The sequence below is a fragment of the Scyliorhinus torazame genome, chromosome 8, assembly GCF_047496885.1.
Source record: "Scyliorhinus torazame isolate Kashiwa2021f chromosome 8, sScyTor2.1, whole genome shotgun sequence".
In the NCBI taxonomy this organism is placed as follows: Eukaryota; Metazoa; Chordata; class Chondrichthyes; order Carcharhiniformes; family Scyliorhinidae; genus Scyliorhinus; species Scyliorhinus torazame.
The window spans coordinates 76,853,709-76,875,808 of NC_092714.1; the positions used below are offsets into that span (position 1 = coordinate 76,853,709).

Genomic DNA, 22,100 nt, shown 5'->3' on the forward strand with positions numbered 1-22,100 from the left:
GAAATTTGGCAGATGGAGTATAATGTGGGAAAATGTGAAGTTGTTCACTTTGACAGAAAAAATTTAAAAAGTATTATTTAAATGAAGAATTCCGAGGAACAGAGAGATTTAAATGTTCTTCTCGTGCATGAGTCATAATAAGTTAGTATGTAGGTACAGCAAGTAATTAAGAAGGGTAATGGAATGCTTTTGCTTATGACAAGCAGAATGGAACATAAAGATAAAGATGTTATGCTTCAGGTATACAGGGGATTGGCAATATCGAATATTTTGTGCAGTTTTGGTCTCCTTATTTAAGGAAGGACGAACCACCATGGGAAGTGATTTAGAAGAGGTTTACTAGATTGATTCCTGGAATGAGCGGGTTGGCAGATGAGGAAAGGTTAGATTGGCTGGGCATGTTTCCACATGTTTAGAAGAGTGAGGGGTAACTTGATTGAAGTATATAAAATCCTGAATGATCTTGACATGGTGGACATGCAGCGGATGTTTTCTCTTGTGGGTTAGTCCAGAACTAGGGGCATTGTTTTAAAATTTGGGGTCACCCTCATAGGACAGAGATGAACAGGATTTTTTCCTCCCAGACGGTTGTGCAACATTGGAACTCTCTGCTTCAGAAGGGGGTGGAGGTGGGTTCACTGAATATTTTTCAGGCTGAGATAAGATTCTTGTCAGGCTGCACTGTAAATTCTATGATTCTAAGAAATCAAAAGTTATCAGGGGTAGTGGCGCGATGATTAGCATTGCTGCCTCATGGTGCCAAGGACCCGGGTTTGGTCCTGGTCCGGGTTCACTGTCCGTGTGGAGTTTGCACATTCTCCCCATGTCTGCGTGGGTCTCACCCCCCACAACCAAAATTTGTGCAGGGTAGGTGGATTGGCCATGCTAAATTGCCCCTTAATTGGAAATTTTAATAAAAACTTAGGGTTAAAGGGGAATGTGTATTCAAAATACACATCAGCCATAATCGTACTGAATGGTGGGAAAGGCGTGAGGGCTTAATGGCCTACCGCTGCTCCTATTTCTTATGTTCATAAATTCTGAGCATATACGCACCCTTTTTTGTCCCTAACCGAATCCACTCCATCTTTTGCTATCCACAAATTTATTTGCATTTTTGTGGAAGATTTTGTTTCCTTCTGATGTTGACTGCCAATTCTTATGCTCTGTTTTCCAGTCTTATTTTCGTCTTCACTTCCACCCTCTTCAATCTATTCTATTTGATCTCATTTTAACTTGAAAAATTCACCAGATGTGTGTCATTCACCGTCCTTTTTGTCATTATCTCTGGCTGATCTGAAAATCCGAACATTGCCACTTTTGGGAATTGCTCCACCTCGCTCTCATAACCCTGGACATTGCCTCAAAGTAGGTCATCCAGTACCTGACGAGTCTAGGACACACCCAGAACATGTGGGTGTGTTTGGCCAGGCCTCCCTGACACGGTTCACATTTGTCCTCGACCTCCGGAAAGAGCCCACTCAGTCGGGTCCTCGTTAGGAGCACTTTGTGCACCACCTTTAGCTTTGCCCTCACTGGCACTTGCCCACTTGATTTCCCAGCACCAGTATCTCCTTTCTAATTGGGTTGTGAACATACTAATCAAGGAACTTCTCCTGAACATATTTCAGAACTTCTGCCCAATCTTTACCCTTTACTCTAAACATTATCCCAACTGATATTTAGGTAACTCAAGTTCCCCTGTATTTCTACGCTCTAGTTATAGGAACATAGGAATTAGGAGCAGAAGAGGCAATTCAGCCCTTTGAGCCTGCTCCGCCATTCAATCAGATCATGGCTGATCTCATCTTGGTCTCAAATCCCCAGCTGTTTGCCATATCTCTTAAACCCTTTTTTTAAATCAGAAATATATCTATCTCCTTCTTGAAGCCATTTAATGACTCCGATTTCACCGCACTATGGGGCAGTGAGTTCCACAAATTCACCAGCCTTTGCTAGAAGTAGTTTCTCCTCACCTCCGTTCTAAATTTACAGCCTCTCAACCTATATCAGTGACCTCTCATTCTAGGTTGCCCCACAAGGGGGAGCAGTTGGTCTATGTTTACTTTATTAATCCCTTTTAGTATTTTATATACCTCGATCAGATCCGCTCTCATCCTTCTAGGTAGCAGCAAGTATAAGCCCAAACTGTCTAATCTCTCCTCATACGTCAACCCTTTCATTCACGGAATCAATCTGGTGAACCTCTTCTGAACAGCCTCCAATGCCAACATGTCCTTCCTCAACTAAGGAGACCAAAACTGGACAAATACTCAAGATGTGATCTCACCAACACCCTACACAATTGCAACAGCACTTCTCTACTTTGAAACTCCATTACTTTTGCAATAAACGCTAACATTCCATTTGCCTTTTTAACTGCAATGCTGTACCTGCATAACGACTTTCTGCGATTCATGAACAAAGATAATAATTTACATTTCTACTTTTTCGGCCAAAATAAATAACCTCACACTTATCTACATTAAACTTCATCTGCCAAATTTTGGCCCAATCTCCGAGGCTATCTATATCCATCTGTAATATGTTTATCTCTTCTTCACTGCCTGCTTTCCCACCTATTTTAGTATAATCTGTAAATGTTGCTATGTTGCACTCTGTCCCTCATTTATATAGATTGTAAACAGTTGAGATCCGAGTTCTTGAATATTTCTGTGATTTCCCTATAGATGTTTTCCTTTACCTCTCTATATTTGGAGGCATGTAGAATAACCCAAATAGTGTGATCTTAGAGTTTTTGCTTCTCAGCTCTAAGCAAAATGACCCTGTCCTTGCCCCCTCAAGGATATCCCCTTTTTCCAACACTACAATGTCTTCTCTAATCATTACTACTACTCCACCTCCCTTGTTTTCCTTCTCTATCTTTTCTGAACCCTTTCCTCCTTGTATATTAAGCCATGTTTCCTTTATTACTATACTTGGCTATAGTAGTGATATAGTCACTGCTATTTAAGCTTGTAGTTCATCAACCTTATTCACCACATTTGTTAATATACATGCATTGTAATCCTGTCTTTTCATTCCTCAGTTCTTCTTAGTCTGCTTCAAAGAAATTTGAATTCCCAGTTATTAATTGAAAATTCCATGCAACAAGATTTTACATTTATAAAAGAAAAAACTTTTACTGATAAAAGAAAAAGCACGACTAGCTTAACACTAAATCTTGCAAGCATTTATACTTGGAAATCAAAATTCTGAACAGAACTTTCCCCGTTCTACCTTTAACTTTCAACCAAGAACTCCTGGGTTTTACAGTTTCTTGAACATTCCTTCATTTGTTTTTGGAACCAAACCCGGGATTCATTCTGATTGTTCTTATTTTCCCAGTCTGGCACTTAGACTTCCAGAACTTATTCTCTGTGCGAGGATATCAGTGCTGATCTCTTTCGCTAGCTTTACTAGGCAGTTCTGGCAATTTTCAATTTCTATTAAATTTTGACTTTTCATTCTGAGCATGGGCTCCACTTGCATTTTGCATCATGTCCCATAGAAACTTCACCCCCTTGGTTTCTACTTCTCTTCTTCCCAATTCCTGGCAGGCACAGATTGCCTTATGGCAGACTGTTTCCAAATTGACTGGCCAAAAGCAGCAGAAATATAGTAACCAAAATGACTTTCCCCTCCCAACCCATTTCCATGGCAATGTGACACACGTGACGACTTCAGATAGAAATGATAGAAACTTATCTTGTGCTTTAAGCCTCTCATTTGATCTGAAAGTATGTGGTTACTTTAAAACATTCCTGTGTTTTACTTCAAACCTTTTATGAATCCCCCGCTGTCAACATCCTATTGACTAAATATTAAATACTGTGGCAACAAGAGAAGGTTATATGCTGGGAATTTTGTGGTAAGTATTTCACCAACTGACTTCCCAAAGTTCCCACCATCTTGACTAGGAATTATATTGTCATTCCTTCAGTATCACTGGAATTCTCTTCATAATAGCACTATGGGTGTGCCTACACAACATTGACTGCAGCGGTTCAAGAAGCAATTTAGGATGGGGCAATAAAGGCTAGCATAGCCAGCAACTCTCACATTCCATGAATAAATAAATGAGAAAAGCATAATAAGGGAAGTCAGGGTTGTGCGATTAATTTGATAGCTCCTTCAAAGAGTTGGCGCAGGCACAACAGTCCATATAAACAACAGCAAAAACTATGGTGCATTTTATATCATGAAACATCCCAAGGCTCTTCACAGGAAAATTTGCAAATTTTGACATTGAGAAAGGTAAGCCATATAGAGTTATTAGGCCAGAGGATCAAAAGCTTTGTCAGGGAGGTGCGTTTTAAGTGCACCTTCAAGGAGGAAAGAGGGGTGACGAGATTTAGGGAGGAAATTCCAGTTTAAGGCTGAGACAGTTGAAGGCACATCTGCCATTAGGGGATCGGTTTAAATTGTGAATGCTCTAAAGGTTATAATTGAAGGGGTACAGTGATCTGGATGGGAGAGGAGATGAGGGATAAGGAGGTGAAACGAAGTGGAGGTATTCGAAAATAAGGATGAAAGGTGAAGTTGTGGCATTGCTTAAGAGAGCTAGTGTAGATCAGTGAGCTCAGGAATGATGGATGAAATGAACTTGGTGTGAGATAGGACACAGGCAGTCAAGTTGAGTTTGAATGATCTCAAGTTTGCAACAGAGAGAACGTGTAGATCAGCCAGGAGTACCTTAAAATAGCCAAGACGCATTGATGAAGATTTCAGCAGCAGATGACCTGAGACAAGGATGGAGTCTAGTGATGTTACAGAGATGGAAATAGACAGTCTCTGTGACGGTGTAGATAGATCATCTTGGTGTCACAAATAATTAATATTAGATTTGAGAATGACCTCCTGTATCATTACTATATAATTTTGTGATACTCTGATTTAGGATTTGGGGAAACAATGGCAACAAATTCTTTATTCTTTCATGGGATGTGGGCATCTCTGGTATGGCCAAGGGCAGCACGGTGGTGCAGTGGATTGGCCCTGTTGCCTCACGGCGCCGAGGTCCCAGGTTCGGTCCCGGCTCTAGGTCACTGTCCGTGTGGAGTTTGCACATTGTCTCCTTGTTTGCGTGTGTTTCACCCCCACAACCCAAAGATGTGCAGATAGGTGGATTGGCCACGCTAAATTGCCCCTTAATTGGCAAAAAATGAATTGGGTATTCTAAATTAATTTAAAAAAAAATTTTTTTTAAAGAATCTCTGGTATGGCCAATATTTGTTGCCCATCTCCGATCGACCCTGAACTGACTGGCTTGCTAGGTCACTTCAGAGGGTAGTTAAGAATCAACCATGTTGCTTTCGGATTGAAGTCATGTAGGCCAGATTAGTTCAGGACAGCAAGTTTCCTTTCCTAAAGGACAGTAGTGAATCAGGTGGGTTTTTAGAACAGTTAGAATTACAGAGCGGCCCTCAAACAAGCATTAGTTCCTTGTTATCATATGTCTAATATTTATTTCAGGCATGGTCTCTAGCGTGCTGTTTTTATTCCGGAAGCAAAATGGCAGATGCTGCACTTTTGGCTTGAAATGAATATGCCCTTCCAACCAACCATGTTAGAGCCTTAGGAAGTTGTTTGGCAGCCGAAAAATCAGGTGCTGTGCAGTTGAATTAAGGTAAAGTCGCCATAGTCCCAGATGACCATAAGCTACTTTCCCCTTTGAGGGGGAGAGCTGACTGGTAGTGATTTAACCTGAGGATCATCACACCTCAAGTGAGGGGCAAGGTTGAGAAGGCAGGGCCTTCATGAGTTCAATTACTCAGCCTATATTTACTCATCGCTGGTATTATCTTTGTAAATATACATGTACCTTTTCCCATGGTAGCAAGATCCTTTCTGCAAAGGGCTATCTAAACGTAACACGGAACTTAACTGGTCACAACACAATCTTGTAAAGATACATAATTGACACAGGGTGCATATGACTTGGGCGAGAATGAGTGGGTTCTTTCAGGGGGTAGCAGATGAGTGTGAGAGGCAGGGGCCAGCGAATCACGCGCACATGTTTTGGGGTTGCAAAAATTGGGAAGATTCTGGGCGGGAGTGTTCGCGGTCTTAGCCAGGATAGTGGAGGAGGAGGTGGCCCTGGACCCTTTGGTGGTGATATTTGGGGTTTCAGAGAAGCCATGGAGAGGAGGAAGGCCGATGTCGTGGCCTTCGCCTTTGATTGCGCGGTGGCAAATTTTACTGGAGTGGCGGTTGGCATCGCCACCGGGGGTAGCGGCTTGGTTGGGTGACCTGTACAACTTCCTGTGGTTGGATCAGATAGGTTAAGGGGCACTGCAGATGGGTTTGAGAAAAGGTGGGGATGTTTGTGACCGTGTTTGAGGAGACTTTCGTCGCGCGGGGGGGGGGGGGGGGCTGAAAAAGGGGGGAAAATTTGTATAGACTGTATAGTTGATTGCTGGGAAGTATGTTTCCCGTAGTGTTTATGTGTTGTAACCTGTTTTGATACATGTTGGCAATAAAATACATTTTTTTAAAAAGATTCATCATCGGCTATTTTGTCTTCTCGACTTGGGCAGGATGCTAGTTTGTACTATTCAAATTGCACAGTGTTCTGTAACGGGCCTTGTTCCTAGCTATGGATCTCTGAGAATGGGTTCATAGCCATTAGTGATTTCTCAATTTTAAGTGAAAGCTGTACATAACCTATTTGAATTGGCACACAGGTGCTCTGCCGGGGCTTTTACAATTTATGAATATAATTTCTTGATAACAGCAAGAACATTGAAACCTCCAAATATTCCTAAACTATAATCCTATAGTCATATTAGTGTAATTTATCTGTGAATATTATAAATTTGTAACTGCAATTACATTTATATTTTCTCAGATTTGAAGAGGGAAGCCAGTATCTGTCATATGCTGAAACATCCACACATTGTGGAACTACTGGAAACATACAGCTCGGATGGAATGCTCTATATGGTCTTTGAATTGTAAGCAATCTGAATTGTTTTGTCACTCTTTTTTTGTATGTTCAATTGGTAGCATTTATAATAATTTTAGTGGGTTTAGGATCCACTCTAAACATGAGCATGTCATCATGGAAAGTAAACCAGTGTAATGCTGAGGAATTTGTCATTGCTAGAACCTGTGTTTTCATGAGACATGAAACCATAGGCTAATCTGTTTGTTCTGATGCTCCAAATGGATGTTAAAATCTCATGATATTGAAAGAAGTGCAGGGAATTCTTCCAGTCCCTTTTGGCTAATGTTCCTCCCTCAATCAGGGTCACCAGAAAACAAAAACAATTAGCATTGCTTTTTGTGAGATTTTGAAATGTATATGCAAAATGATTGCCATTTATATTGACATAGTAACAGTAATGAGTTTGTTATATGTGATTTATTTTGAGCTGTTACTGAAACTGATAGTACTGCATGAAAAATGAAGAATGTTACATTAGATTTGGCCACGGGTCTTGATAACATTCAGCTTGGGGTTTACTTAAGATATAGACACTGAAACAGGACATTCGGCCCAACCAATGCATAATGACATTTATGCTCCAGTTGAACCTCCTTTCATATTCCCTCATCCAAATCTATCTTTGTAATAATTAAAGTTTTAAAAAGCTGGGAACAGTGATTTGTAAGCCCCTTGCCCTTATCATTAACAGCCCGCTGGAGTCTAGGATTGTTTCTTGAATTAGAATGATGCTGATCTAGTGCTGATTTTCAAAAAGGGTGATCCGTCATATCCAGAAATGTACAACCCACAAGCCTGACATTTATTATCAGTAAGATACTTTATGGCAAAATAAGCAATACATTCAATGATCTAGATAGGGAAGATATCAGTAATATTCAACAGGAATTTTGGAAAAGGAAGTTGTGTCGCACTAACCATTAGAATTATTTTAGGCAGTTACACATTTACTGGACAAGGCCATCCCAGTTGTCAACTTGGACTTCCTGAAAGCCTTTGATATGGTCGCCCACAGTAAGTTACTGTATGTGGTAGAACTTGTGGCATCACTGGAGACCTGTTACAATGGATTACGAATTAGCTGTATTGTCAGAATGTTGAGATAAATGACTAAGGATCCACTTGGAAGTGGTTACTTATGGTGTCTGGCAAGATTTGGTCTTGGGTGCCATTGTTTTTATTTTTATAAATTACTTAGATGTAGGTGATTAGAGAATTGTTTGCAAGTTCGCAAATGACAGTAAAATTTGTACTAATGTCAGGACTATACAAGAAAGGAACTTCTGCAGGTAAATCCAAAGATGCTGTGGAGAAGGGCCAAACCCTGCAGATAACAGTTAATTTAGATGAGTGGTATGTAATGCTCTTCGGCCTCACTGCCTAATGTACTCACATGCTATAAGGCATCAAATTAAAACAACAGTATTTTACCTGACACCTTTAACGTAGTCAAACATCACAAGGTGCTTCACAGGGATGTTGTCAAACGTGGCACAATGGTTAGCGCTACTGCCTCACAACTACAGGGGCCCAGGTTCAATTCTAGCCTTGGGTCACTGTGTGAAGTTTGCATTTTCTCCGTGTCTGCATGGGGTTTCCCCCCACAGTCCAAAGATGTGCAGGTTGGGTGGTTTGGCCATGCTAAAATTGCCCCATAGTGTTCAAAAGATGTGCAGGTTATGGGGATAGGGCAGGGGAGTGGGCCTAGGTACGGTGCTCTTTCAGAGGGTCGATGCAGACTCAATGGCCTCCTTCTGCGCTGTAGAATTTCCATGGTTTCAATGATGGCACATGAGATATTAAGGCAGATGGCCTAAAGCTTGTGGTAAAAGGGGTAGGTTTTGCAGAATGCCTTGCAGAAGGAAAGAGAGGTGGAAAGATAAGAAACTTTGGAAGGGAATTCCAGTGCTTTGGGCTTAACAGCTGGAGCCATGCCCACCAATAGTAGAACAATTAAAATCAGGAATGCTCAATAAGCTAGAATTGGAAAATATGTCAGAAGGTTGTAGAGCAGGAGGAGATTACAAGTCTAGGGGTGAATGAGACCATGAAGGGATTTGGGGGAAAAAAGGTGAAAATTTTAAATCAACTCATTGCTTCATGAGGTGTCATAGTAGGTCAGCGAGAACAAGAGTGAACGGGTCCTGGTGAAAGTTAGTCTACAGGCAACAGAATTTTGGATGATCTCAAGTTCCCAGAACATGAGATGCTGGCCAGGAGTGCTTTGGGAAATTCAGATCCCAGAATGGTGTAGAGTTAACAGGGACATTATGATGGCTTCAGCAGCAGATAGCTGAAGTAAGTAGGAGTTGGGCAATGCTAAGGAGGTGGAAATAAACGGTCTCAGTAACAGCATGGGTATGTTGTGGTTGGCAGTTTATCTCTGCGTCAAATGTGATGACCTCAGTTATGAACAGCCTAGTTAAGTTCCAAACAGTTGCGAGGGAGAAGGATGACAAAGGTTGCTAGGAAATTGAGTTTATGTAGGGTGAAGGGGGGGAGGGTTCAACGATGATACCTCTTAAAACTGAATAGTTAGCATGCCACTTATAGTAGTTTTACATAAATTACTTTATTAAGGATTGAGATGGATTATAGGGAGAGTACGTAGTAATCATTATTAACCATTAAATTTGCATTTTTAGGACATAGCAGTAATAAGTAATCAAATCAGATTTAGGATAGCTAACTTGACCAAAAGGACATTACTTCTGACATCATGTCTTTGTGAAACAATCCAGGGTGCTGGTTCTGTTGTTCTGTTTCTCACAATCAGCACAGGATGCTGAGATTCTACATAGCTGTCAGGATGAGGATTAATCATGGGTTGCTTGCGATTCTATTGGGTGAAGTTTGAACATTGCTTGTGATTCTATTGGATAAGTTTAAACATAGCAGCTTCAGGGATTGGTTCGCGTCCAATTGGGAAGGGCTATTGATTTTTGAAAGTTGTATATGTGCTGAGTTTGTGTCTTTGTTCTGTAGAAGAATCTTGGCAGCTTTCCAGGTCTTATCTCTCATGTACATGAATGCAAGCTTGTAGAAAATAAAACCATCTTCAGATTGTTGATGTGTCTGCTGCTCTTTGTACTGAGTTGAGCCACAGGAGAAAAGCCCACGTGGAAGCCGACTCAATACACAGGCCTTGAAACTGCTCCTACATCGGGGACTAAAGACAATTGTTGCAGTCTTCCTAATATTTGATTAAGGAAATTTCTGTTCATCCAGTACTGGATATTGGATAAGCAGTCTGACAGTCTATACAGTGGAGAGTTTGAGAAAGGTGGTGGTGAGGTAGAACTAAGTGATGTCAGCATACAAATGAGAACTTAATGCTGTGTTTTCAGACGGTGTCACGAAGGAGGAGCCCATGTATGGATATTAGAAAAATGCCTAGGGTGGATCTTTGGTTGTATGAAGCAACGTCACAGAAACAAGAAAATAAACCATTGTAGGTGTTTATCTGGCTTTGAATATTATTAAGATTCTGGGCCAGACCCCCCAAGTTGTTGGTGAGGGACCAATCCTGTTTTGTTTAAAGTAGACGAGGTTTGAGATTGAAGACACTTTCTCAGCGAAGAAAGCCACAAAATTCCACGGGTTTTAAACAAACAAAAATAAACTTCACAGAATCAGAAAAATGAAATGGTTTACAATATTTAATCTTGTATTCCAATATTCAGGGTTAACATGAGGTACATGCGAGTTAACAGATAAGCTGTGGTGAAACATGCCACACTGTCCAATAAATGCCAATTGCGAACAAAGCAGGTTCCAGGAATTTCTCTTAACCCCCCCACCCAGACATGTGTAACATTGAATCAACCAATTTCATGGAAACCCCTTCTCTCACAAGGGACTCCAGTCTTCACCTTTGAAGATCTTGCCTGGGACTTCTCTCCAAATGTTGCTGTAACTCTGACTGCGTCACCTTGCAGGGGTTCAATTTCGTTTCCTGAAATTCTGTTCCCTCAATTCCCGAGTGTGCACTGAAGCATCGAGCATGAATTCAGCCCTTCAGCCGTGCCAAGCTAAACACTACTCCACCAAAGGGGTATATTTGTACCAGTAGCCCGCAGCCAGTGTCACCAACTTTTGACTGCTTTCTTTGCTTAAAGTCTTGCTTCCCGCAATCCTTTCTCTGTTTGGAGTCTGTTTCTCTGTTGTTAACTGAACTGGGACCTTTTCCTGTCACTACCCCACTTTGGAACTTTTTTTTTCTTTTTCTGTCACCTCTCCCTGTTCCCTGCCTGGAATACCTTCAGGCAATGTTGCTCTGCTCCCAGTCACCTGACTTGGGTTTACATACCTATTTTTCTTTCTTTATGTGCAGACATGCTTGTCCTGCTGAATAGCTTATAAATGGCAGAACTGCACTTGTGCAGCCTGAGAGCGGGTTGCATCTGTGCAAAAGTGCCACCATCCATCAGGATTAGAAGTTTCTGACTACTTTTAAAAAATAAATTTAGAGTACCCAAATCTATTTTTTCTAATTAAGGGGCAATTTAGCATGGCTAATCCACTTACCCTGCACATCTTTTTGGGTTGTGGGAGTGAGACCCACACTTGCACGGGGGGAACGTGCAAACTCCACATGGACAGTGACCCAGGGCTGGGATCGAGCCCAGTGCTAACCACTGTGCCACCGTGCCACCCTGGAAGTTCCTGACTTCTGCTCTCGATGCAATAAGTAGTTCTCATAACTCTGTATAGATAAGAATGGAACCCAATGCAATCCTAACCAGCTTGGTGACGGTGAAGAGGCATTGGAGGAGGATGTGGTCAGCCATGTGTCAACGGCTGCAGACAAATCAAGGAGGATGATGAGAGATAGATAACCTTTGCCACAGTCACATAGGATATTATTTGTGACTTTGAGAGCTGTTTCAATACTGTGGCAGGAGCAGAAACTTGATTGGAATGAATCAGAGATGGAATTCTTGGAAAGCTGGACAAGGACTACTTCCTTCTGTAGTACTATTCAACACTCTGTTTCCTAAATGCACCTTATTCCTGTTTCTTATTTCTATATGCTGGTGCCCCGTCCTATGCCAATTTAGTTTAAAATTCCCAGCAAGGTTACTAGTTCCAGTCCTGTTGAGGTGCAACCCTTTTTCAATACTGCAGAATTGGTCCTAATGTCTCAAGAATCTGATGTCCTCCCTCTAGTGCCATGCATTACACCACACATTGATCCTCTCTATCTTCCTATTTCTACTTTCATTGGCACTTGGCACTATCTTATAAAATTATTTCCTAGTTCCTAAGCGTCTGACCAAAGGACTGCAGTACTTGTTCCCTCTCTGCCATTGGTACCTGTACTCACTCCATTTCCCAGCAGAATATTGTTCATCTTCTCCATCATGACCTTTACCCTGGCATCAGAGAGGTAACACACTCTCGATGATGGTTAGAGAAATGCCAGTCTGTCCCCCTAAATATGGAATCGCCTATGACAGCTGCTTTTCTATACTTGTTCTCCCTTGTGCACCCCCTTGCCCATTGGTACTATTGCCTGGACTGCACTTGTTCAAGCTTTCATCACACCCCACCTAGCATTCTCCAATGCTGAGTACCGAGAGTGGCATGCACCCAAAAAGCTCCTGCAATTCCTGCCCTTTTGTACTCTTCTGAGTGACTAGCCATCTACTATCCTGATTTCTCTCAACCTGAGACGTAATAGCAGCATGAAACAATTAGCTTCACCTGTTGCTCAAATTTTTGAAAGACTTTGGGCTGGATTCTCTGACGATTGCCGCTGGTAGAGGAGTTCTCTATGCGGCGTAGAATCCAGCATCATCCGAAAGGGCACTGATCCTGTTCCGATGTTCCAGCGGGAGGATGCAAATTGGTACGTTGGCCTGTTTGCAGCCTATTAGCAGGCTGAGTGAATCTCTGGCCCTCTGAATATCCCAGATATTTCCCAGCAAGAATTTGGCGCAGTGGACCTGGCAGTGGGCTAAGGAGATAACTCTTGAAGGGAGTTGCCCCCAAAGTCCATCGGAAGGCCTGTCCACCCACAATGCAACTCCTGCCCACCCAAGACCCCCCTTGTAAGAGAGAGTCCCCCCCCCTTGTAAGAGAGAGTCCCCCCCCTTGTAAGAGAGAGTCCCCCCCCTTGTAAGAGAGAGTCCCCCCCCCCCTTGTAAGAGAGAGTTCTCCCCCCCCTTGTAAGAGAGAGTCCCCCCTTGTAAGAGAGAGTCCCCCCTTGTAAGAGAGAGGCCCCCCCCTTGTAAGAGAGAGTCCCCCCCCTTGTAAGAGAGAGTCCCCCCCTTGTAAGAGAGAGTCCCCCCCCTTGTAAGAGAGAGTCCCCCCCCTTGTAAGAGAGAGTCCCCCCCCTTGTAAGAGAGAGTCCCCCCCCTTGTAAGAGAGAGTCCCCCCCCTTGTAAGAGAGAGTCCCCCCCCCTTGTAAGAGAGAGTCCCCCCCCCTTGTAAGAGAGAGTCCCCCCCCCTTGTAAGAGAGAGTCCCCCCCCTTGTAAGAGAGAGTCCCCCCTTGTAAGAGAGAGTCCCCCCCCCCCGGTATTTGATGTATACAGGAGAGAGAAATATGGGGATGAGCATTGGTCTAATTTTTCAAAGTGCTGGCACAGACATTAATAGCCAAATGATCTTTACTATATAATTCTATGATGAACGTTTTACCCAAATTTCATAGAATCCTTACAGTGCAGAAGGAGGCCATTCGGCCCATCGAGTCTGCACCAACCCTTGGAAAGAGCACCCTACCCAGGCCCTTACTCCAGCCTATCCCCATAACCCCACCTGAACCTTTGGATACTAAGGGGCAGTTCAGCGTGGCCAATCCACCTAACCTGCACATCTTTGGAGGAAACCGGAGCACCTGGATGAAACTCACGCAGACACTGGGAGAAAGTGCAAACTCCACAGTCACCCAAGGCTGGAATTGAAGCCGGATCCCTGTGCTAACCACTGTGCTACCGTGCTGTCTTCAGTATAAGATCACCTGTCGCCATTGTTGCAGAAGTGCATGTATCGATCCTAATGATAGAGAGGATGTGAAATCTCGGCCTGCCGGGATGCCAAGTATTTGCACAACCTATTTCGACTTTACTGAGTGGCTGGAGAGGATGATAAAACTAGTGAAATGGGAGCAGAATTTGAGATGGGGGTGGTACTGAAAATAGTTTCTGTGTTCTTGATCAACTTAATAGCAAATTCACAAAGAAATAATTAAGCTTACCATTATAATGCTATAATTAAATTGTATTAATAGTGTTCTCCCAACAGACTAGGCCACATGAGCCTTCCCATAATCGTTATTGTCATTTGAAGAGACTCAACCAGTTAGTGACTTACAATTTATATACGTGATTGTAATTTGAAGAAATACTGCATTAGTATTGATGGTTTCAGTGTTACTTTTCTGGTTGTAGAATTTTTCTTGTGGACTTAAGGTCTTGCCATTCAAAAGAGCAGGCCATGGTTTTATGTTTGCAAACCATACCCCACATGCATCTCTTGGTACTGATGAAAAATTATAGAGAGTAAAACCCACACAGAATCCAGTATCACAAAAGGAAGTAACCCAATTTTTTTTTCTTGTATAAAACATCAGACAGTCTAAAATGTGATTTTTTTTTGAGATAGCAATTTACGTTCGTGGGCATTGTGTATTTAGCAAATGCAGCATGTTACGCAAATGAAATTTTCCACTTTGAAGTTTGGTATAGCGTAATATTCATATGTATAATGTCTTTCTCTATGGAGCCCACACAGCAGTGTAGTTTGGAGTTCTCCTATGGAAAGCACAGATCTACAGAGACCATCAAAACATCTCAACCTAAACGACAGAGTCATACCAGCTGCAAGAGTTCTTCCTGTTTATTTCCACTGTTCCCAATTATTTTATTTTATTATTTTGGTCCCAGAATCTGAATGTGCCTTTAAGCAGAAGATTCAAAGTTGAAACAGCCTGCTTGTCAGGACACTGTTCCCATGTTTTGTACTTTGGAGTGGAGAAGCCTGACCCTTCAGCACCAGGGACAGTATTATGCCTGACAGTGATCAGTGATTGGTTCCTGTGTGATGCTTTCTCAGAAAACTTAGCAGAAGTATTTAGACTTTGAAAGATACGTGCTCTCTTTCCAGCTTGCTGAAGTGAAAGATCTGCTCTATTGTTCTGAAAGCAATGAGTGCCTGATACTTCCTTTGCTGTGAACCTGAAATGATGCTGAGTCTGCAGAGAAAGTAGACAACCTTGCCAGAGAAAATCATTTTAAGGCTAGAAGGAAGAAGATCAAAAAGAAAAGCCTGAACTTCAGAAAGACATTGACTGGAAGTCATCACAGTGGTCAAGGTCCTTATCCGTTTATTTTTATTTATATTTTCTTTCCCTTTCCACCACCCTTTCTCATCTGTGCTGTTTGTTTGTGTGTGTGCATATATTAAGAGAGGGGGGCGAGTTGGAAGGGGGAATTGGAAAAAGGGGAAATAGACAGTCAGTTACATTTTCTGACCGTTTAGTTATAATACTGAACATAATAAAAGGTAACTTGTGTTTTAATGTTACAAACCTGGTGACTGTAGTTTATTGGGCCCAACCATGGACCTTGGGTATTTTAAATAAAATCTAATTTCACCTGTGTTGTGACTCCGGGTCAAGTAGGGCGGAATCAACCATGCACTTGCCAAGGTTGTTGTGACACGTAATGGAAAAAGAGTTGCGGGAACGGGCCTGGGTCGGACTGGAAAAAGGAATGTTCCACAAAAAGACAGGCATAAGTGGGTCCGTGCGAGAACTCATGGCCGCACCTTTTATTTGCAGAAAGTAGACAAGATAAAGGAGAAACTGTTGAGTGAGAGAACAGGTTCAGCCAATGGAGGAGTGGTGGTGGTGGGCAGGGATTATTTGGGCCTCTGCTCAATGAGCCTCCAGGCCCCCCTGGTGGGGGATAGAAGTATATAGGGATGGGACATCCGTAGTGAAGAGGAGACAGTGGACAGAAGGAGTTGGGCAGTACGGTAGCATGAGTGACTAGCATTGTGGCTTCACAGCGCCAGGGTCCCAGGTTCGATTCCCCGCTGGGTCACTGTCTGTGCGGAGTCTGCACGTTCTCCCCGTGTCTGCGCGGGTTTCCTCCGGGTGCTCCGGTTTCCTCCCACAGTCCAAAGATATGCAGGTTAGGTGGATTAGCCATGCCGAATTGACCCTTAGTGTCCAAAAGGTTAGCAAGGGTTATTGGGTTACGGGGATAGGGTGGAAGTGAGGGCTTGGGTGGGTCGGTGCAGACTCGATGGGCCGAATGGCCTCCTTCTGCACTGTATGTTCTATGTTTTATGAGACGGTTGGGAACTAGAAATAGTTGATATGACCTACATCCTAGGGCATCAGAAGAATCACGAATGTAGGTGGGAAGAGATGGGCAAAGAGCGAGAGGATGAAGTTAGGAAGAAATGAGTTCCATGGGGCAGGGACAGGCTGATATGATGGTCTACCGGGGCAGTCCTGTTCGTGGATTTTGGGAAGGAGGTAAAGTAGGCATTGTGGGGCTCGAGGACTAGGAGGTTAGAAACTGTGGAGGGAAGATTCACAGACTACTGGGTGACCGCTTTGCATGACCCCAATCTTCCTGTTGCTTGCTATTTCAACTCCGCATCTTGCTCTCATGCCCACAGGTCCGTCCTTAGCCTGCTGAAATCTCTCAGTTCATCTTCTGATGAGGCACGTTATAGCCCTCGGGCCTCAACATTGAGTTCAACAACTTTAGACTGTGACCTTTCTCCTCCATCTTGACCTTTTTTTTTATATCCTAAACTATTTTTATCCCATTGCAAACCCAAACCCCACCCCCATTTGGCCATCCTGCACCTGTTCTTTAAGTTTTGCTTTCCCTGAGCACTGCCCTCTATTCTTCCATTAACACATTCTAATATCTTACCTTTATGGAACGACTAGCACCTTCTCCGCCCATTAATGCTTCCTCTGACTTGTGACCTGCACATCTTGTTGCAATCTCTTCTAGCTCCCACCAATCATTGACCTTCTACTCTATTCCAGCTGTTCAAGCCCCTCTTAGACAGTATATAATCCAACATATTTCTTCCTCTCTTTAACTCTGGCGAAGGGTCATACAAACTTGAAACATTAGCTATTTTCACTCAACACCGGTGCTGCTGAGTTTTTTTCCAGTTTTTTTTAACTCATTTTTTAATTCGCCTGTATCAGTTTTTACAGTGAGGCCTGATGAATACACAATGTTAAACAAATCTGTATATTTCCCTTACTACCAAATATCTTCGCTGCAGTATTTCTTTCTGAAAAGTTCTGCTTAAATTAAGATCAGCCTTTTGGAGCCCCCTCTAAATTTGGATAACAGCACAGTCAAACTAGAATTTGCAGGCAAACTCTTAAAATCCATGATTTGAGATAAAATGAGTATTTAGAAATGTATGGATCACTTCAGGACATCTGGCACAAATCTGCTAAAGGCAAGTCATGTTTGGCAAGCCTATTTGTTTTTGATTAATTGTCTGATTGGATAGGTAGAGAATTCAGTACATGTCATGCATATAATAAAGTTTTATCGGGAACATATTACAAAAATCCAGGTGAATGTAAAATGATCAGGAATAAAATTTGCTCAACAAACAAAACATATGCTCACAGTAGAAGAGTTCTACTTGGATTAAAGAATGGCTTACTCTGAGCAGTTACCATTTTCAGTATATACTATTTGAACTTTAAAATATGGAACACAATCTCAAAATTTTCCGATAGCACACAGATCCATCAAACAGTAAAGTCTGCCAAAACACATCCTCAAGACAAGTGAATAAAGTGGGTAGATTGTGGTAATTGCAATTTAAGGTGGAGAAGTGAAAGTTAGTGCACTATAAAGTATATATCTAATGGAAAGATGTTGAAATGTGTTGATGAATAGACACACTGCTTCAGATAAATAATTTCCTGTGAATGCAGGTAGATAATATCCACCCTCTGCCGCGGAATCTAGCTTCACCTCTCCAAAACATGAAACATGGAATACAATGAAACCTGGGAACACAGTGTCCTGGCAGGCATGCCGTTTCAACTTTGAGTCTTCTGCTTAAAGGCACATCCCAATTTGGGTCGACAGACTAAAATAATAAACTTCAATAAAAGAAATGGGAACAAAGTAAATAACCAGGAAGGATGCTTATATACCTCCCCCTTTGGAGGAATGAAACGTTATTGCAAGGACATTTCATCACAAGGTATGTGACACAATCCACAAAACATACATCCGTTCATATTTCCTTTCCCACGGCATACGTTTCCCCAATCTTACATCTGCCACTTATCAGCATTTAAACTTGTGACAATGCATCGGCAATAATATTGTCCTTTCAACGTAAAAATAGTGACTATCACTGGAAAGATTGCAACAATAAACTCCAACGGAACAATCTTGCGTTCGAGTTTTAACTCAAGCGGATTATGGTCAGTGTTGACTAAACTTTGTTTATTCTCATGCTAGACATAAATGTCAAAATGCTGAATGGCTAGTAGCAATTCTAAGGCCTCCTTCTCAATGGTGGAGCACTTTCTTTGGCATAGACTTTGTTCCTTTGAAAAGTATCCCACCGGCCGCTCTATTCGTGACTCATCACCCTGTAGTAACACTGTCCCACCCCTCGCTGGAATCCCTGCCCTTTTAAAGGGTTTGGAAAAATCAGGGGCAGCCAACACTGAGTCACTCAATTTTTCAAAAGCTGTTTGGCATTCTGTGGACCGTCCCATTTTTGCTTATTTCAGCAATACATTATTAGCCAACGGTACCGCTATGGTACTAAAGTTAGGTACAAATTTTCAAAAAACTCGCACATGCGTAGGAACCTCATCTCCCATTTCATTTTGGGAATGGGGAAATCTAATAACTCCCTTACATTGGCTGTTCTGGGTACCACTCGTCCCTGCGCAGGGACGAGTGGTAAGTTACTTTTGCTTTGGCAAACTCTCTTGGCCAAATTGATCACTAAATCACAGGCGGCACAGTAGTGCAGTGGCTAGCACGGCTGCTTCACAGAGCCAGGGACCCAGGTTCAATTCCCAGCTTGGGTCACTGTCTTGTGCAGAGTCTGCACATTCTCCCCGTGTCTGCATGGGTTTCTTCCAGGTGCTCTGGTTTCCTCCCACATATCCCGAAAGATGTGCTTGTTAGGTGAATTGGACATTCTGAATTCTCCCCCAATGTACCTGAACAGGTGTCGGGGTGTGGCGACTGGGGGATTTTCACAGTAACTTCATTGCAGTGTTAATGTAAGCCTACTTGTGACACTAATAAAAATTATTATTATTATCTATCAACTGCAGCTGTTTAAATAACCCCTACAATTGTCCTACATGCTTCTTCCGTGTGTCACTGTAAACTACCACGTCATCTAAATAGACCACTCAGTTGGGCACCATAGCCACTACTTGAATGAGCCGTTGAAATGTAGCTGGTGCGTTTTAAAATCTGAACAGCATCCCTTTACACTGATACAATTCCTTTGGAGTCACACAGACAGATATCTATTTAGTCCAGGGGTTTGACGAACCTGCCAATACCTTTTCAACAAATCAATTTTCGAAAGGCATGAGGCACTGCCTAACCTATCGATACAGTACTCCAACCTGGGAATTGGGTACATATCCGTTTTTGTGATGGCATTGACCTTCCGGTAGTCCATACAGAACCGGGTTCTCCCATCTGCCTTAGAACCGGCAAACTCCAGCTATTCTTACTCTGCTCAATGAAATGAGTCTCCAACATGTATTGGATTTCCGCTTCTATATTTTCTTTGGGTTCAGTCGATACAGATGCTGTTTTATCGGGTTGGAGTCACCTACGTCTACATCATGTTCAGTTAATGACTTGCACCCCGGTGTGTCCCCACAAACCTTTTAGTTTTTCAGGAGCCTTATGAAATATTTTTGTTGCTTTTCTAAGTATGCAAACTCAGTCTCTAACTGTTCTAGTATTACCATATTTGCTATTGATCTCTGTTGACCTCGTCCCCTATCTCATTTCTTCTATCTCTATCCTCTTCCGCTGCTTTTACGACCCGACACTCTGGCTCCTTCCTATCTTCTCACCTATGATATTTTCAACATATTTATGTGGCATTATCAGTCCTCCTTCCTATGGTCTGGAATATCTATTAGGTAAGTCAATTTACTCACCCTCCTAACTACCTTATAGGGGCCTCTGAATTTCACTTTCAGAGGTTCGCCCTGCAAAGGCAACAATACCAGTGCCTCATCTCTAGCTTGGAATGTTCCGAACCTGGCATGTTTGTCTGTTCACATTTTCATTTTTGCCCCTGAAATCTTTAAATTTTCTTGTGCTACCTGACGAGCTCCTGGGAAGCTTTCCAGAAACGTGTGCAAGTAATCAAATGTTGAGGATTTCCTTTTTTGTTTTAGAAACTTCTCTTTCAACAACTTTAATGTACCCTGTGCTTCATGGCCATAGAGCAAGTCAAATGGGCTGAACCCAGTAGATTCATTTGGACAATCCCTGGCGGCAAATCGTAAAAATCCAATCCCTTGTTCCAATCTCTTGAACATTCATGGAAATGGGTCCTAATCATGGTTTTGAGAGTCTAATGATACCACTCCAAAGCTCCCTAAGTTTCTGGGTGATAGGCAGTTGAATTTATCTGCCTGATACCTAAACTACGAATTATGCCCTGTAAAACCTTGGATATAAAGTTAGAACTCTGGTTGTACTTCTAAAAGGAGGTGATAGCCTGTGGAGAACTGCGTCAATTTTTCCACTACAACTTAGCTGTAATTGTTTTTTAAGGAATAGCTTCCGGAAATCGGGTGGTCATAATCCATGACCGTAAGAATATACTGGTGCCCTGCCCTCATTTTTTGCAATGGCCCTATACAATTTACCAATACACAACTAAATGGTTTTTCAAACACTGATATTGGTTTCAAAAGTGCTGGTCTAATCACATGTTGTGGTGTACCTATTACCTGACAGCTTCTACAGAATTGCACTACATACTTGTGCAGTTCAGGCCAGGAAAAATGCCTGTTGACTGATGCCTTAGTTTTCTGAATTCCCACACATCTTGCCATTGGTATCTCATGCTACCCCGCAGTATTTCCGCTATTTGGGCTATACCCTATTTGATGTACAATCGTCCATCCTTTGTCCACAGGTCTGTGAGGATGTCTCCACTTCCTCAACAGTACTCTGTTCTTAATGGAATAGCACTCTGGAACCCCCCCCCCCCCCCCCCCCCCCCCCTGCCCCAACGTCTGTGAGAGCTGACTGTGTTAATCTATGTAACTCTGGGTTTGCCTCTTAGGCCTCAATTAATGAGGTCCTACCAAACATTTCCTCAGAATTATCCTCTCCTCGAGGATAGTTTTGGCTATTCTACTATCCAATGGTAGTATGACTTCTATCTCTGGTGGTAGACTCTGTTTAGCCATTGCCGTGGTCACCACACATGGTGGGCAAATATCTGGAAATTGTTTTGCTTCCCTTTCTTCCCTTGGTCTCACTGTAATCATGGGTGAAGCTATAACCGTAGCTCCCTCCAGATCATTCCCCTAAAGTAAGTCTACTCCGTCTACTTGTAACTTTTTAAACTACTCCAACAACTACTGGATCTGATAATAAATCGCACTCCAGTTGTACTTTCTACAATGGAACTGGACTATTACCTCCAATTAGCCCATTCATTAACACCTTAGTTTCTCTCGAAGGAAAACCAAATCCCCCTCCTGTAAGAGAGTTTTCATATCACCTGTCTCTCTCAACATAGTTATGGGTTTGGCTATATGATTTAATTAAAATGGGGGGTCCTCCCCTGAGACAAAAACCCTGCATTTCTCTTATTGGCCACACCTCCCACAGTAGTGTTTACCTCGGGTCTCCTAGTTCTCGCTAGAGCTACAGTCTGCCTTGCAATATTCTCCATCTTTGTTCCCTTTTCAGATTCTTCCTTATGAACCCCAACATGGCCCATGGGCTTTCCTTGCAACTTCCAACATGCTGAACAAATGTGTCCCACTTTATTTCAGTGGGAACACTGCAACCTCTGAGTCTCGCCTCCACCCTCAATACTTTCATTCCTGGTCTGAGATGGGGATCTTGGAGCATTACCAGGTATACATGCCTTACCTTGGCTACCTGCCTTCCTCTT

The 22,100-nt window shown here is 42.5% G+C and overlaps 1 protein-coding gene across 12 annotated transcripts in view; it reads left to right on the top strand.

The window, feature by feature from the left end:
* Positions 1–22,100, top strand: part of caska (calcium/calmodulin-dependent serine protein kinase a) — a 783,320-nt gene that overhangs the window by 165,388 nt on the left and 595,832 nt on the right. For all 12 annotated transcript variants that reach the window (XM_072513849.1, XM_072513855.1, XM_072513858.1 and 9 more), the window contains exon 3: positions 6,851–6,956. In XM_072513849.1, coding sequence (XP_072369950.1) covers positions 6,851–6,956 — 106 coding nt within the window. The remainder of the gene's footprint in view (positions 1–6,850; positions 6,957–22,100) is intronic.